General features: G+C 44.4%; 1 protein-coding gene across 2 annotated transcripts in view; it reads right to left on the bottom strand.

Moving 5' to 3' along the window:
- LOC129361887 (potassium voltage-gated channel subfamily D member 2-like) overlaps positions 1-7,452 on the bottom strand; it is a 63,857-nt gene extending 56,405 nt beyond the window's left edge. For both annotated transcript variants that reach the window (XM_055033096.1, XM_055033088.1), the window contains exons 1-2: positions 6,879-7,452; positions 5,405-6,613 (exon numbers count right to left, since the gene is read on the bottom strand). In XM_055033096.1, coding sequence (XP_054889071.1) covers positions 5,405-6,516 — 1,112 coding nt within the window. In that variant the 5' untranslated portion in view covers positions 6,517-6,613; positions 6,879-7,452. The remainder of the gene's footprint in view (positions 1-5,404; positions 6,614-6,878) is intronic.
- Positions 7,453-17,427: the final 9,975 nt, after the last annotated feature.

Genomic DNA, 17,427 nt, shown 5'->3' on the forward strand with positions numbered 1-17,427 from the left:
TTTGCTTCCATGGGGTGGGAGAAATGGGAAATTGAAAATATACATAGGGGAAATGCATCATGATAACCGCGCTGGCATGAACCGCCTTTGGATAGGAAAGGAAGAAATCTGAACGCTTTGCCTTCGAGTGCAGGTTTCAGTCACTGGCGCTGCTGATAGTCTTTAGAAAGCTTACTTGCAGCTAAATGAAAAGACCAACTCATTCGTATCAGTCTAAATAGCTATTTGTTTGATGTTTTTCTGCATCCTGGACTCTGAAACAAAGCACCAAAACACCTCATTTCCTTTGCGTACTGGAGGAGAGTGCAGCATATTCTCTCAATCTGGGTTTTTTTTTTTTTTTACAGACAATTAATTCAGCTCTACAGGTTGTATGGTTTGGGTGCATCTTAATAAATTGGAAAATCACTGAAAAGTCGCCGTATTTCTGTCGGATATTGCTAAAAAATTGAAGTCGTTCTATTCCCTGCCTACAAAACGTGTTGAGCTCCTTTGGATGCTTCGCCCTTTTTATCGGTTTTTGCAGGTCAACGATGATCAACAAAATTTGCAGTTTTTGACAGAAAAGATGTACAAAAAATATATTTTGATGACAAACTGAAAATTGATTTCCATAAACTAATTAATGGCATAAAAATATGTCACATCAAGTAAGTGACTGCATTAATATCTCCCCCATTCAATGTCAGCCTGAGGCTGCAGTTTTCCCCCATTCTCCATCCTAAGCTGTTCCAGCTCTGTCAGGCTGAAGAGCCTGTTTGAAGTAGATGCACCAATTCTCTATCGGATTGAAGTCTGGGCTTTGACTAGACCACCAAAGAACATCCGCCTTGTTGCCTTGAAACCATGTCTGTGTGGCTGCAGCTGGACGCTCCGGGTCATTGTCTTGCTGGAAAATAAATGTTAACTCAGACTGATCCAGTCAGATTTACAATTGTGGGCCACATTTCCTCCCATGGATTTAGTTGAACTCCAGAAGAAATTTGAGTTTTGTTTTGTTTTTTGGATCCATCCCCTGACTTGTACTTTTCTAAAACATTTTCTCTGATTTGCTTGGGATGTCCTTTTGTCCTTTTGCTGCAACAGTAGCCAGAAATACCGATTGACCAAGGCAGAAGGGCTCAGTGGTAGAGCAGACGTACTGTATGAAAAGGCTTCAGTCCTCAGTGCAGTTGTCCTGGGTTTGATTCCCAAGATGTTTGCTCATTACCTTGCTTAATGACCATGCTGCCACTGTGATTTACAGTCCAAACAGAATCTATGGCATATTGTCAAAACAAAGTTAAAGAACAAGAGCGCTGGCAGCTGAAGGCTGCTGATAAAGCAACTTGTGTTTCCTTAAAACCTCAGCAGAGGCACAGGCTGATTTCCTCCATGCCACTCTGCATTGATGCAGTAATTCATGTAAAAGGAGCCTTGACTAGTGGCCGGCTGAATACTGACGATACATATACATCATTTTCAGTAGGTTGATGTTTTTCATCGGTCTTGTGTGCAAATTCTAATGGAGTCTCCATACTGCGACTTTGTGGCGGAAGAGATTAATTGGATTCATAGTGAACCAATTTAGTATTGGATTAATTGTTAACTGGAGTACACAGACTCAAAAACAGGCCATTTGCTGAAACAACGACATATTCAGAACAGCAATTAAAGCAAAACAGTACAAGTTGATTTAAGATTGGTTAATTGATAAATTAATCAGCAGATTATCCCTAGACTGTGTTCATCTGGAGTCCAGCGGAAAGGGCTGAATGTTGATCTTAGAAATTTTGGGGGTTTGCATCTACAAGTTTTTTTACCTGTAGATGCATTCTTCGCCACAAATGAGCAAGTGTTCACTAAAGGACTGCTAATTAATATGTTGCATTTTAGGCAATAAAATGTATATTTTGTGTCTTTTTAAAGCATTTATTTTAAGTGGTTCAATGAAAAATCTGCTAAATCTGCCAACTTTTTAAACAGAATGATCGACAGGTTAACCAATAACTAAAATAATCAGCAGCCGCAACCCTAATGTGACTTTCGCTTTATAAACTGAGTCACTGAAAACGGATTGCACTCGATTATGTTCCAATCAACGCGGCTGCACACATTTTGTTTTCCGCAAGCGCGCCTCGGAAAGCGATTGCTCCGGAGCCGAGGGCCCACGTTGTTTTCCATCGACGCTTATTCGGGCTGCTCCAGTGGTGGTCCACTATGCAGCATCCTGCACCAACTGGAAAGCTCGAGTTCGTGTTGCAGATCCGTCAGCCGGCTGTCACGGCTCACAATGGAGTGACAGAGACGTCCCCATTACCAAGGACATCTCAGTTTTGTTCCAAGCACACAAAACATCTCTTTCAAATCCATCTCGAGCGGCACAAAGGAGAGAACTCTGAGCCGAACCCTGGTGAATATCTTTGCTGCGCCCACCGTAAGATAAATAATGTAGCCTCTTGCACAACTCGTCTTTCATCTGTGCTTTGAATCTAAATGGAGGGCAAGTCCAGCACGACGCCGAGCCAGAGACGGCAGACCGAGCCTATTACTAATTATGTGCTCACTGGTCATTTAAGGAGGGTGAGTTGTAGTCTGGCTGGTATTGAGTGAGAGCAGAGAGAAGATTTGTATGTGCCATTAAGAGGACAGTACGTCCACTAACTCAGTGTCACCCACATAATAGGAGCACACAGGAGGAAGCCGGTGAGACAGCGAACACCTTGAATGATGGCAGTAATATTTAAAAATCACACAGACTTCCTGCAGAACCGAGAGAGAGAGACGCGGAGCTGCGTCAATGCAGGTGTGAAGCCAGGGGCTGCGGGGAGGGGATAAGAGAAGGTGGAGGGATTTTGGTATTCAGCCCCCGAAAAACAAACAAACCAAAAAAAAAGAAGCCAAAACCCTGTCACGTTCGGGATATTTTTGCCGTGCGGACACTTGTTCACGCTCTCGCCACGCAGCGCTGAGCACCGTGTGGGGATAAATGCACACAACTGCTGGAGATTTGTTTTGCATGTTTGATTTGTGATGTGGGGGACTTTGAGATGAGCGCGTTATTTCAACAGGACCTCGTTTCTGTGTCATCAGCAGCAGCAGGAGTGAGATGGAGTGGGTAGGGGGATGGAAGAAGTGGAGGGGGGTGGAGGGGCTGCGCTCAGTTCTGCAGCAGTGAGTGAAAAGGCAGCCAGTAGCGAATGCTTCCAACAACTGCAATAGTCTGATTGTGATTTCTGGTCAACTTGGTGAAAAAAAAAAAAGCAACTGGTGATTTTTTTTTTTTTCCTAGTAGCATCTTGGGAAAGATATCTCACTCACGCAGTGAATGATAAGGATAATAGGCCAAAATAGCTGCGATATTATTAATATCATTTCAGGACCGAGGATCCGAGCACTTGAGCGCTCACATCAATACAAATTAACGTGATGTAATCGTCTTAACGGTGTTTAATTATTTTATGCTACATCAGCACACAGCAGCCGCTGACATTGTGCATGGGCATGAAATTAGCATTCAAATATTTACTGTACCTCGCTGAAAAGGAAAATGAGCTGAGAGAGGATGAATGAGAGGCAGAGAGCAGAGGAGGAGGGGAGAGGAGAGCGGCGTCCTCTGAGTGCACTTTATCACCAACAAGTTTGCATTCGGTTTAATCCCTGCTGCTCTATAGATCTGTAGGAATTCTGGGGTGATTTTTTTTTTTCCTGTCTTCGTCAGCGAGGTTACAAGGGTCTCCATTCTTGGTTTCACGAGACCTACTTTTTTATTATCATCATTATCGTCTTTTTCACAGGGACCCTGAACCGTTGCTGTGAGCTTTACAAGCGATCCACAGAAGACCCTTGAAAGCGGGCAGGGACGGCGCTTGACCTTCAGCGCGATGATGGGTTCGGCCTCATTGACGGTGTGCAGCAGATCCGCCAGCAGCACCGTGATTGGCCGGGAACAGCTCAAGGACTTTTTAATATGTCCCAGTGCGCACCTGCGGCAGCATATCCAGTCAGTAAAGGTGCATTCAGAAGTTTTTTTTTGTTTGTTTTTCTGGGGCATCTTAATAATCTTGAAGTTTTTACGTTACTTTAATGAACGACTATTTCACCAGGAAGATCAAGAGTAACTTTCCTCCGAGGCTTTCGCCCGGTTGTCCTCCCACTGACCCAACGGGGAAAGAAGTCAAACTCAGTTTGTGGCATTATCGTACGGCTCTTGGCTAAATGTAGCGTTCCAGTTGTTGATGACTTTGTATTCTCTGACATAAAGCACTTTGAAACGCCTTGTTGCTGAAATGTGCTACACAAATAACCTTGATTGATTGATAATGGTTAAATAAGCACTGGCAGAGTCTCAATACAGGTGACATGGCTCTCTGCCCGGGGAGTCACGGCCTAGAGGGTATTTAAATTGATTGTTTTTCTGTTACTTATTTGCCCTCCTCAGTCATTGTTGAACCCCTCGGTGTGTTCAAATAATCCCATACACCCAAGCCGTCTGGTAAAACTGGATAGAAATTGAAAGCAAAATGCGAAACATGCTGTAATTGCTTTCATATACAACAGGAAAGTAACAAATATTTCAAAGGATAGAATAACATAGCTGATCAGTACAACTGTAAATAGGCTCTCAAAAAAAATTAACATAAAACTATATTGTTTAACTTTCATTATGTACACTAAGGCAAAACCTTTTTTGTTCTGCAGAATATCCTACCTTTTGTCATTTTTTTTGTAGAGAAACAAACTTATTCTGGTTGTTTAACAGAGGCTGCTTGACAAACATCCCGAAGTTGTCAAAACGGTTCACTTTGTCACATTAAAATATCAGATCTATTGATCTTTTAAGTTGAACTGCAGCATCCTTCGCTTAGCCAGCTGGAGAGGCAGTGTGCAGCAACATGTCGCGAGTGGATTTCACTAAAAGCTTCGTGGATTTCACTAAAAGCTTCGTGGATTTCACTAAAAGCTTTGTGGAGACGAGCAAATATCCTGTCTGGCATCCTTTTGATGATGCGTTACACTGCAGGAACACGATGGTTGGCGAAAGCTTTGAAATCCTTGGTGACGATCACAGTCAGGATAAACTTGGACTGGATTTGTTACACACTGATTGGACTGTAATTTGCAAAACCTCTTTATGGGGGAAAGAAAAAATAGATTCTTAAAATGTTAAAATACACATCTATCTTTCAATGCAATCACATATAAATATGCATAGTTCATATCAGATCAATGCTTTTGGTTATTAATGTTTCTAAAAAGTATCCCCTCCTTCTGCCTTCCAAATAGCTTTCAAGCAAGAATCACCACTTGCACATACATGTATGCAACATCATTTCACCGAAGCATCCTGCAAAGCTTGGGTGGGGGAGGGAGGCAGAGAGGGAGGGAAGGGGGGCTTTCAGAAACTTGCGTGATATCCACCTACCCCAGTGTTGTCATGGTGACGATGGTGTACCAAAAGGCTGCGGGGATGCTGGTGAACTTGGTTGCTGTGGAGCCTTTCTCTGCATAAAACATGACCGTGGCGAATATAATGATGGCCATGGTGAGGGAGAAGAGGAGGAAGCCCAGCTCGGAGGCGCAGCTCTTCAGGGTGTAGCCCAGGATGCGCAGCCCCGCCGAGTGCCGGGAAAACTTGAAAATCCGAAAGACGCGGAAGACCCTCAGCGTGACGAACGCCCCGCTCACCTGGTCGTTGTCGGTCATGACCAGGCCGATGTAGTAGGGCATGATCGCCACCACGTCGATGACGCTCATCACGCTCTTCATGAACTTGCAGCGGCTCGGGGCGGCGATCAGGCGAAGCAGGTACTCGACCGTGAATATCATGACGCACGCCGTGTCCAAACAGAAGAAGGCGAGCGCGTAGCGCTCCCCGCAGGACAATTCCTTGGACCTGTTGGGCAGAGTCCCGCACGGCACCGTCTCCACCACGTTGGCCATCACCGAGATGGCGATGAAGAAGCCCGTCACGTAGTAGAACACCAGCGCCAGGGTGCTGGTGTGCGGGTTTTCAAAAGCCCGCCACAGATACTCCCGGTACGTCAGATTCACCGGCGCGACTTCGTTGCTCATGTCCATCTCCTCGTCGTCCTGGAGCCGCTCCGCGTTCTCGCGCCTCCGGTCCTTGTACTCCTCGTAGCAGCAGTCCCCGATGATCTCGGGGATGATGCCGAAGAAGGCGAGCTCCTCGTCGTACGCCGAGATGCACTCCTGGCGCGGGTAGTGCAGCTTGCCCGTGCGGTAGAAATTGAGGATGTGCCTGAAGATGTCGGGGTCGCGGTCGAAGAAGTACTCGCTGGTCTCCTCGTGGAAGAAGAAGTCCCTCTCGGTGCTCCCCAGCAGCGTGTCCGGGTACCGCTCCAGCGTGGTCCGCCACGTCTGGAACTTGGTGCCGCTCACGTTGAGGATGATGAGTCCGTCCTGGGCTTTCCTCTTGTCCTGGGGAGGGATGGGCATCGGGGTGCTCGCCACGGGCATCCACCCGATGGCCGCCGCTCTGGCGAAGGGAAGCCATGCCGCTACACCTGCTGCCATGCTGACCTGTAGTGGGTTTTTTGTTGTTGTTGGTTTTTTTTTTTAAACGACCCTTCTCCGCTTGTCACAGTGCTACGGGCTCAGAGATAGATTGCATCTGCAGGAGGAAGAGCAGATAGAGAGAGACGCTCAACGAAATAGAATATTTTAACATATGTATATAATAGAAAACAACCACTTATTGAGATTCAACCGAACCTATCCGGTCTTCTCTAACTGTTGTGTTAAGAAAGAAAGCCCACTCTTTGCGGCAGAATATCAATTAGATTCCCAAATCTTCATCCAACAATAAGCGGGATTTTTTTTTTATTCCTCTTTGTCTCCCTTTCGGAAACGAATCCAAGAAAAACTAAAGGACCCACCACAGAGAAGCTCCATCATTAATCTGCGTCCGCGACGAAGTCAATGAAACACTAATCCTCGGAAGAGAACATTTGCAATCCCGCCAGCCATCAATTACCCACTGCAGCCCAGGCGACTGAAGACAAGAGGAGGGGGCAAAAAGAAGAAGAGAAAGGGAGAACTGCTGTAACGGCGCATCAACAAGTTAAACAATTGAAGCGGCGGACTCCGAGCAGAGCGTGGTCGTTCGTCCCTCCTTCGCCGATCCGCAGGGCTCCTGTGCAAAGGTTTTCTCCCCTCTCGCCGCAGCTGCTCCCCAGCAAACTCATGTTCCCTTTTTTTTTTCGCTCGTCGACTGCAAGACCACCTTCCTACCCTTCCTCGCCTCCCCCCTTTTCTCAGCACAGAGCAGTGGAGAGATGAGAGGAAAATCGGATGCAGAGAGAAAAAGAGAGAGAGAGGGAGAGAGAGAGACAGAGAGGGAGGAGCGGTCCTTCCTGCACCCTGAAATTCCTCTGCTTGCCTTGCTTCAGCGTGTGCATGGGGAGCTGCTCAATGCGTAACTTTGGTCCAAGTAGGCGGTGTATCTCCTGAAGCTCGACTTAAGATTTGTGTGTGGAGTTGGAATTTTTTCCCCCAAGATGGATCAACAGCGTCTGCAGTTTACCTGAGATATCATGAAGTCCAGGCGAATGGAACAAGTCCCTTTAAGTTTTCTGCTTATTTTGTTTTGCGCCTCGTATTTAAATCTGACCCTGACGAGATGTTATTGTTTTTTTCTTATTATTGGAATATAACGTGTTTCCCACATTATTATTATGCAGATTGAAAAAGCAGAAATATATGATTGATGAATATATAAAAAGGAAATATGACTATGAACAACTTTCTGGACTTCTACACCTTTTCGTGTCTAATGCCACGTCTCTCCACAAATCTGTCAGTCCTCCATCCATCCATCCATCCATCCATCCATCCATCCATCCATCCATCCATCCATCCATCCATCCATCCATCCATCCATCCATCCACAGTTTTTTCTGCCATTGGGCTGGACTGGAGTAATTTTCACAAAATAGAAGAATTCCAATAAAAACACTTTATAAAATGCAATAAAAACACTGACCTAAACCTGTTTGAAACCACCCTGATTTCATAATTGTCGCTATGCGCTGATGTTTTGAAAATGTTAAAGTCACGGTTGACAGGTTGTTCTCGTCTCCTGCGGATTCCTAATCCGCTTCCAGAGAAAAATGGCTTATGCGACAGCGTGAGAAACATGTGAACAAGAGATCTGAGAGTCCTGACGCATGTGGCGTTCTGTTATCAGACGGTAGGTTAGATAACATTGACCATATCTTCACTTTATTAAAAAACTAAATGTGTGTCGGTCTATGTTGGACCGCTGTGAGAATTAGCAGCAAAGATGTGCTTATAATGTGGTTTAGAGGATTGAATATTACAAGAGGCAGAGGTCATCAAATTCCTTTGCTTTTGGAAGGTCGACTGAAGGTCAGATGAAGGACAGGTGACACGAGGTGAGGTCACGGGGTGATCAGGGTAAATAAAGAGTCAACATTATCGTCCCAGCCGACCACTGACGATGAAAATTCACGGGACAAACTTCTGTATTTACACCTTAAAAACGATCTGAAAGGAAGTGAGGAAAAACTACGGCTCCGGAAAGGTGTGGAATGTTTTGACATGAAAAATGTGCAGGAGCGCTCCTTTCATATCGGCAACAAACGATAATCAATATCGTCTTATGAACTGCGTTGTTCTGTTATACTGTTGAATGGCTGTAAAAGGTCAACATCATTGGGCTACACCAATCTGCTGACATTTTCCAAAATAACTATAATCAATGAAAAGCACACGGTCTCCTCTCCTACCCCCCCTCTCCTCCCACAGGCCTGCAGACGGCTGTGGCCCCCGGGGAGCCGCCGTGTCTGGACTCAGCTTCACATATCGGCCTCTTGGAGCGCTCACGCCGAGCTTCAGGCACTTCTCGGTGTTTCGGAGATGCTTCAGCACCATGGACAGCGCCGGTGCTTTCAGCACGCCGTCCCGGGTTTATCTGCTCAGGAATCGTGCCAATGAAGACCAGAGAAAATTGGATGGCCAGTCCGGATGAGGTGTGGCACGTCCACTGCAGCTGTTGCTCTTATTTAATTTGCGGGGGCAAACGAGCGGGACGCGGATCCCCGCTTTGCCCCGAGTCAGTTTTGACGGTGTAGCTGTCTGGCTGACGGACACATTAGATGCTGCGGCAGTCAGACCTTTGACCTCCCGCTCTCCAGACCTTCAGCCGGTTCCCACAACATTCACTCCCCCAGCCTCTGGTTCCCTCTGGCACGGTGCAGCGTGTTGCTTTCTTGCTTTCTTTTTTTTGACGGCCAAATGCATTGAACTGTCAAAAGTCCTATTAGTGTATGCCGTGCATGTCAGCGCACACCCAGTGCTCAGTTTGAGCAGTCAGGCCCAGGGGCTATGTAATCATCAGAGCATTTAAATATTCCTGAGCTTGGCACCAAACAGAGTCAGGCCTGCTGAGCTTGATAGCTCAAGAGTTAAGTTTTCTTTCACAGCGCAGATAGCTACTGTTTTTGTTCTTTCAAAAGTAAGAATTAGGTGTCACCTGGTGTCAAAGTGTTCAAACGTTTTAAAATGGTACAGTAGCAAACTGATAGTAGATTTTTTTTAACCTATTCTTACTAAAATACATTTGAAGCGATTTTAACGAGATGTTTAAAACTGGGCTGAAGTCACCGAAAGCTTCTTTCACTGTTTGTAGCGTACAGTAACCACAAGCTTGCCCGTCCCCAGCTGTTGTTATGAAGCATTTGTCTTTTTAAAAAAAAACAATTCCTGCTTTTGAAATATCTCCATTTAGGGAAACACGGAAAATAAGTGGGTGTTGGGGCAGGACACTGGGGTGGTACTCTTCACACTTAAAGTGAAACGGTTTGAAAACTACAAGTGGCTGGCAACCATCTGGTCGGCCAGCGGATTTAAATTGGATGCATTGATATGAACCGATCAAATTTTTCCTGACGGATACCGGTGACAGCAAGGTTGGATTTTCATAGAGGTCTGATGCAATGTTTGTGATTTTCACCAAATCGCTTTTCTTGTTTTTTTTTTTTCTTGTTTTTTTTGATGCTAAGGACAGAAATACATAAAAACGTGCGTTGCAGGTTCTTTGATCGAGGTGTTTGCTCACGATTTGACAAAAAAGAAAAGGAATTATGAGACTCGACATTCATGCATCAAAACCACATGAATCTAACCGTGATCAAATTCCTCCTAAATATTCATCAGAATTATGACGGCTGACGTTCATAGAAGAAAAGTTATATCCAATCCCACCTCTGATGCACTTGCTCAGTAGGAAAAAGAAAGATATTGCCAAACAAGCAAAGACAACAACGAAAAAAAAAACCCAGCAGACTCAAATTTGGCCAATTTCTTGAGTTATGTATTCTTCTGTCACAGTTTTGTGTTCACACAATCTAATCGCTGTATTTTTAGTTTGCAAATTAAGCAAAGCAGTTTGCCAACCACACAATAAAAGAACCAACTGCTGCTCCAAACCCGCGATCCTCCGTGAGACAAACGGCCGCGCTGCTCTGCGTTCTGACCAATGACAGCACGAGGCACCGACACTCTGTGAAGAGCGCAGACTCCCAAGGTTGAGCTCCAAGGTGATTTCGGATGAGTGGCGTCGATGCAGAGCAGCGCAGATTATTTCATTACTCCGTTGGTGTGTTTATGGATTAGGGTCGTGCATCAGGTAATTAGTGCACGTGTCCTCAAAAAGGTTGAACGCCTTGTGTTGCCGTTTCTGCTGCGTGTTTCCTCTGGTTGGGGGGCGGTGAGTAGGGCTGACAGCAGGTGACGCTAGAATCTAAAACCACAACAACAACAAAGAAACAAGTTGCCGTGACCTGCAGCTAAAACTAAATTGCCTTCAAATCCTCGATCTGTCTGCCCAAATAATAATTGCTTGCATGTTAAACTTGACCAACTCTAAGGCTTTTGGGATTTGATGGGTTGTGTAACAGGATGAATTTTGTAAACGGGTTCTTAAGGGTATTCATTGCTGTAGCACAGAGGCAAGCACCCAAAACAAACCCAAACATACACACTCACTCACACACTGTCTGATGAGGCTTTAGACATTCGTGTGGGCTCTCACACACGCAGCCATATTTTCCGGCACTTGATGCTCTGACAGTAACAGACTGTCCACTGTGTACACTAATGCAGCCCACACTGCTGCTTGTTTTCTGTTTTCTATATTTAGTCAGGCCCTGCTCAGTGATTGAGATGATTAAACAAATGAGTTCTCCTCCACTGGAGATGAGCCAGGCCTTGTTAAGAAAAGGAGCAAAGGTGCGCAGCGGTCGACTTCATTCCGGTTTATTGAAGAAAAATTGCTGATTCTTTTCTTAATTGATTGAGGTTATTGTACTGAAGACGGAAATAATATTCTACGGTGCAAATGCTTACTCTTATGAGGGGGGGGGAACCTTTTGAAGTCAGTGTGGTGAGACGATGTTGTGCAGAAATTTGTTTTAAGCTGAAAGTCACCTCAATATAGGGCACTGCAAGAGGACGCGGGTTCACGACAGGCAATATGAGGGTATTAAATAAAGTACAGAGTGAGAAGCGAGGATCACACAACTGGAGGGAAATATTCCTAGAAGGAGAACAAAAGCGGGCCAATTCCAATTTATCCCCAGACTAAGACTCAGAAATACCACCCGGCGTGTTTCATGAAATGCCGCTAATGAAGTCATGAATGGTCCTCGTGACCTCACAGTGACACGCCGGTATCTGCAGGTGAACAGGCACACAAGTCGAGCGGCACCGCCTCCCACCACGTCATCTCCCTCAGCTGCCTCTGCCTCCTCTTGGCTCTAATGAGTTATTGACCCCCTGCGGATGTGTAAAATAGAGTAGGTCCTCATGGTTCTTTATTGCATATGGCAGCTGGTGCGGCGGCTTCTGGACGCACGCGCGCGTGACGGCGTGTGCACCAGCGTGCACGCTGCGGCGCCCGGCGGTGTGTGCCTGTGCGCCTGTGCTGCGCGGAAGAGAATGGGCCGGAGTAGCAGGTTGATCCAGAGGAATTCTGCGGATAATGTGTAATTTATCCACCGCTGGCAGCCGAATAACTGCAAGTTTGCAATATGGATATGGATGCCTCCCTACACGTGTAGTGCTCTCTGTGCAATTTGTCTTTACAAGCGTATTTGCTGTATCACAGGACTCTGTTGGCTCTAGACAAAAGGTCAGTAAGTCCAACTATATGCATCCATCAGTATTAAACACTAATTTAGCAGATAAATAGATTTCATTTGATGAATTTAAGTCCTATATATACACTGTCATCTAAAAGGAGGACCACATATTTTAACTACTTCCCTAATTTTCTTACAATCCATTCCTGCTCCAGTGCTTTTGTGTTTAGCCGTGTCTCTTTCCTGGAGTGTGTTCTCTGATCTTTATTTCTTATTTAACCCAGTCCAAGCTCGAGGTTTCATTGCTTAGCTGTGTCTCTATTCTGGACAGAACTATCATCGTTGATCACTATGACAGAAAGAACTGTTCGCCCAGTGAATCTGCGTTTAGCTGCGTCACATGGCGGAGCGACAGCTGCCACTGACTTTCTGCACTTCCCTCGTTTATTTTTACTAAAGTAAGTGGCTCAAAGCCTTTGCTGTTCAATTGTAGCTTTCTTTGAATTAATGTCCCATAAAAAAAAAAGTCAGTCCAGCTCATTTGACAGATCTGGTGCTGTCGAGCATCTTTTTGTAATCTTTCTTCCCTCACCAGTTCTCCTGGCGAGAAATTTTTATGAATCATTATGTATTATAAATTTAGTTTGTTTTCTGTCCAGCACTTTCTTTCTCTATTTATAGGTAGATGTAGCCTTTCAAGAAATGTTCACTGAATATTTCTTGGGGTTTTTTTTTACTGCAATTTTGTTACTGCAGCATGTGGGGCTTTGAAACAATCTGAAAAATACACACCGACTCCTGCAACTGCACAAGGGCAGGCATGTCAGCTGGAGAAAAAAGGAAGAAAAGAAAAATCTACAGTATGGCTATTAAACCAAACTGAACTTTTCCCCCTCTTGTCTGTTTTATTTCCAACGGTCTTGCTGCAGTGCAGGGAAAGAAATACAGGATGTGGGCTTGGTGCATAATGTGTAATTAAAAGCTAAAGGCCCCCACTTAGCAAACACTTGCTGCAATAGTAATTCTTTGCAAAGACATTGCATTGTTCGAATGTGTTGAACTCGTTAGCGGCGGCGGAGCGGGGCGAACAGATGCCATGCGAGCATTTAAAACCAACACTTCCTTTAACGGGTTCAAAATGCCTCCATGTCCACAGTGCGAAATTAAAATGAAGCTTTTCTTTTTTTCTTTTCTTTTTCTTCTGTATTTTTTTTTTTTTTTCATTTCTACGGTTTATTCGCTGCGTGGCCAGCGTTGGAGCCTTTACGCTTCAGCTGCTTCTCTGCAGCAGAGTGATGGCTGAGATAAATGCAGGAATTAACCTCGGAGTTGTGCTCGGAATCGGATCCGGCATTAGCCGGCGTATTCGGGGTTCATTGTTCATCACCAGAGCACATCGCTCTATGAGACGTTCATGCCAGAGCACAAGGGATGGTATCCAAGATACAAGATATATATATATATATATATATATATATATATATATATATATATATATATATATATATATATATATATATATATATATATATATATAAAGTTTATCTAATCTTCTTACTGTTGAAATAATGTTTGTTTGGCAGATATGAGGCTCCATTTCACTGGATCGCGATCAGCGTTTTAGTGCCATTTCAGCTGATTGATACTGAAATGTCACTGGATTTGCCACTGCTGGCTCAGAGGTCCGAGAGTTACTCAATCTGGATTGTGGACCTGATTTCGGTTGCCTTTCAGGGATAATCTGACTGAAGCGGACCACAAGTCTCATTCCTGTATCTTCTTGTTCATGGGATTTTCACTCATTTCCGGAGACTTTTGTCTTCAAGGCCCCACAGTTTAAGCTTTAATTCCTAGATTACTGTCACTGTCGTCGTTACGAGCGACCGACAGTAAGGTAAAGGAAGGGTCAGCGAGGGATTGAAGCATGTGGCCGGGTTGTTTATTTGGGCGGTGAGAGTGTGGGCCTCTCCTGACGTCATTTGTCAGGACTCGGCATTGGTGACATTTGCTTTCCCACCATGTGGCCCCTGTGCTTTGAGGCCAGATGGCAAATGACGCCTCCGAAGCAGAAGACACACACCACAAAAAAAAAAAAAAAGAAAGAAAAAAAAATACTCATGCACACTCACTGTCAAGTTTCTCATTTCTCAGCAGCAGAGCCGGTTTGGGACTAAGCAGGCGAACGATTTATCACCCAAAATGATTTATAAAGTCTTGATTGAATGCCAGAAAGCAAACTTGGGGGGGGAAAAAAAAAAGTAGTGGTATTATGATTGGTGCCGGCTAGATCGATGCTTTCTTCTCTCTGTGAGCCTCATCTTGTTTGTGCAGGGTGAAATATCATCTTGAAGGCACAGTGCAGAGCTCTTACACCTCCTCCTTTTTCCGTGGACTGCAGAATTTCTTTCTGATTCACTCACTGTCTCTTTTCCGCCCCTTTTCCGGCTTGCCTCGGTATCTTTCGGCAGCATGAAGGGAGGATTTGTCACCTGTGAGAGGCAACAAGCGGCGAGTAAGGGTTTGTCGCTGGAGCAGGTGTGTCGTGATTAAACCAAGAAAAATGAATGCTGAAAGGCAAACTTCAAACGGCGCAGTGGGACTGGGAGAGTCACTGTTCAGTCTGGAAACGTTTGGAATGTGAGAGGTGTTTTTTCCAGCTCTGGATAAGTATGGAAAAACTCTACAGAGCAACAAAAATATTCCTGTTTCTACTGTTTTTTTCTCTCACATTGACTAAAGGCAGCATTATTCCTTCCTTCCTTACTTCTTTATTTCCTTCCTTCTTTCCTTTTTCTTTCATGCCTTTTTTCATTGCTTCTTTTCTTCTTCCTTCCTTCGTTTGTTTCTTTCTTTCTTCCTTTCTCTATTTCTTCCCTTCTGTCTTTTTCTCCCTTCCTTCTTTCTTCCCTCCCTTCCTGTCCTCTATTTCATTCCTTCCTTCCTATCCCTTTGATTATAAGCCGTATCATTCCTTCCTTCCTTTCCTTGCTGTTAATATTTCTGTCATAAACTCACACAGTTCAGTGAATGCAGCAGAAGCTGTGAACGTTTGGAGGCAGAAGCAGCATCAGTTCTCACCGTGACTGTAGGAAGCCGCCTCATCGTGATGAATCCTTCGGCTTTTTGTCTTTTGCAGATTTCATTACTTCGTCCCGCCGCTGCGTCCTGCGCGGCTCCCCGGACTGTAAGTTAAGGCACCATCTTCCGCAAGGAAGTGAGTCAAAGCGTTTCGAAATTTGACAAAATTGATCCAGCCGCATCACTTATCGAGCTGATGCTCTCAGAAGGAGCAGCCCTGACGGAGGAGGCAGCAAAATATACACATGGAGAAAATGATGAAACCGTGTATCAATTCAGAAAGGCTGCATTGAGTTAATTTAAGTTAATCTGAAAGCTGCATGAGTTTTGGTGAGGGGCGGGGGTGAGAGTCACCTCTCTTGGTATCATCACTGATAGTCTACCATAAAGATCAACTTTAAATAATTTTGAACATCAAGAGTGAGATGTTTAGTCCAAAAGTGTTGGGTCGTCCCTCATCCTTTAACGTGATCAATACTTCAGCAAAATCTTCTGAGGTTTTTGTTTTTTAATTTTCATTGGTTACTCTGTCATCACTTTTCAGTCCCGGCATCTGACCGTTTTTGCAAAATGTTTTTGTTTGTTAAGCTGCTTAACTCTGTCCAATAAATGATTCAAACCTAAAAAGCCTCTCAGCTGATGAACCCTTGTAGAGTCAGCCTAGCCAAAAAAAAAGGTATTTTTAACTTGGAACTTTAGGGCCTTTGTTAGGCGAAGGCTGTCAAAAAAAAATGCAGGTTGTCCTCATTTATTTTGCTGAGTCTGTAAAACAAACAAACAAAAAAAAAAACTACCAGCTGTAACACAGAACATGCACAAAACAGTCTTTAGCGCCACTAGAAGATGTTAACAGATGGATGGTGCATTTCGGTTCTTGTGTCAGGATGAGTTTTAGATACTGTTTATATGACTCTGGCTTAATATATCTTAGTTCTTATCAGCGACTTGTCTACTCATAGAGACCACTAGCAAGATCAGTATAACTTCTTCTTCCACTGGCCTTCTTCTCTTGTTTCTTGAAGACATTTTGCTGGAAACCAGATAATTCCTGAACGTGAACTGAGCCGTGCAGATTGCGGTGCAGCAAAGGAGAGAAAAACAAACGATATAAGAAAAGGACGATGGCATAGAAAAGAGCCGAGTCATCGGGTGAAGAATCAGCATGCATGTCAAGGACAAGAGACGCAGCATTGTGAACGTTTTGAGAGGAAACACGTGTGTGGTTTGAGAAAACAGGAAAGCGTCTGTGGTAAACGTAAAAAACCAACACCGAACAGAGGATTTTATATTTCTAACGCCTCTGCAGCCCTGAATCGTCTCCACAGGTGTTTCTTAAGGCCCACCTTGAGACATGTGACCAAAGCAACTGGCAACGTTAGGGGAACATTTGGATTGTCAAACCGTGAGCTCAAAAACCCAGTTTGTCAGATGGAGGGTGGGTGGGTGGATGGATGGATGGATGCTTCCAGGCACCATCAGAACTGAAGGCACCCATTGGACGAGAGGCGAAACAAGAAAAGTCCAGCTGAGCACTTATAGTGTCCGTGAAAGGAAACGTATGAAAGCATAAAAATGATGGCTGGTTTAAAAACTAATCACATATGTAATTCAGTGTAAATGTGCTGTTAATATCCTCACCTGTCGGAAGTCTTAAAGCTCAGTCCTAAAAGAAAATGGAGCCTGAGTAAAAAGTGAGACTGATCACCCGTCCTGTTCGTTGCACATCAGTTAAACGCATGAGGAAGCAAGAGTGAAGAATAGAAATATCTAAAGTCCTGACCTGAATTCAACCACAACAAAAAAAATTGCAAAGCAAGGAAAGAGAGGGTGTTCTTAAACCAAGCAGACGTGTCATAGGTGGAGTGTGGTACTGATGCAAAGAATATTTCTGACGCTTATGAATACATCGTTTCTTCTGTAACAGATTGTTCTTTCCTTCAAGTTGTCACTTTGTGGCGTATCTGCTTGACTTTTTTTTTTTTTGGTCTTTTTCAGCTGTTCTCTTCCGATTATGGTTCAGTGAACATGTACACGTCTTCAAATGTGTCCTATGAGGTTCTCACAGTCTGCCAGAGGTCAGTGTGTTTAATGTGGCAGACCGTTACAGTAGCATTTGTACATTTCTTAAGCGACAGCCCATATTTTCATTCCTAAGCGCTTTAACTTCTTTTTTCCCCAACTTCTGATTATTCTGTTCCCCGCCAAAAAAAAACCTCAGTATTTTAAATCATTGTATAGCATATAG

Source organism: Poeciliopsis prolifica, unplaced genomic scaffold (genome assembly GCF_027474105.1).
Source record: "Poeciliopsis prolifica strain line A6 unplaced genomic scaffold, Auburn_PproV2 SCAFFOLD001, whole genome shotgun sequence".
In the NCBI taxonomy this organism is placed as follows: domain Eukaryota; kingdom Metazoa; phylum Chordata; class Actinopteri; order Cyprinodontiformes; family Poeciliidae; genus Poeciliopsis; species Poeciliopsis prolifica.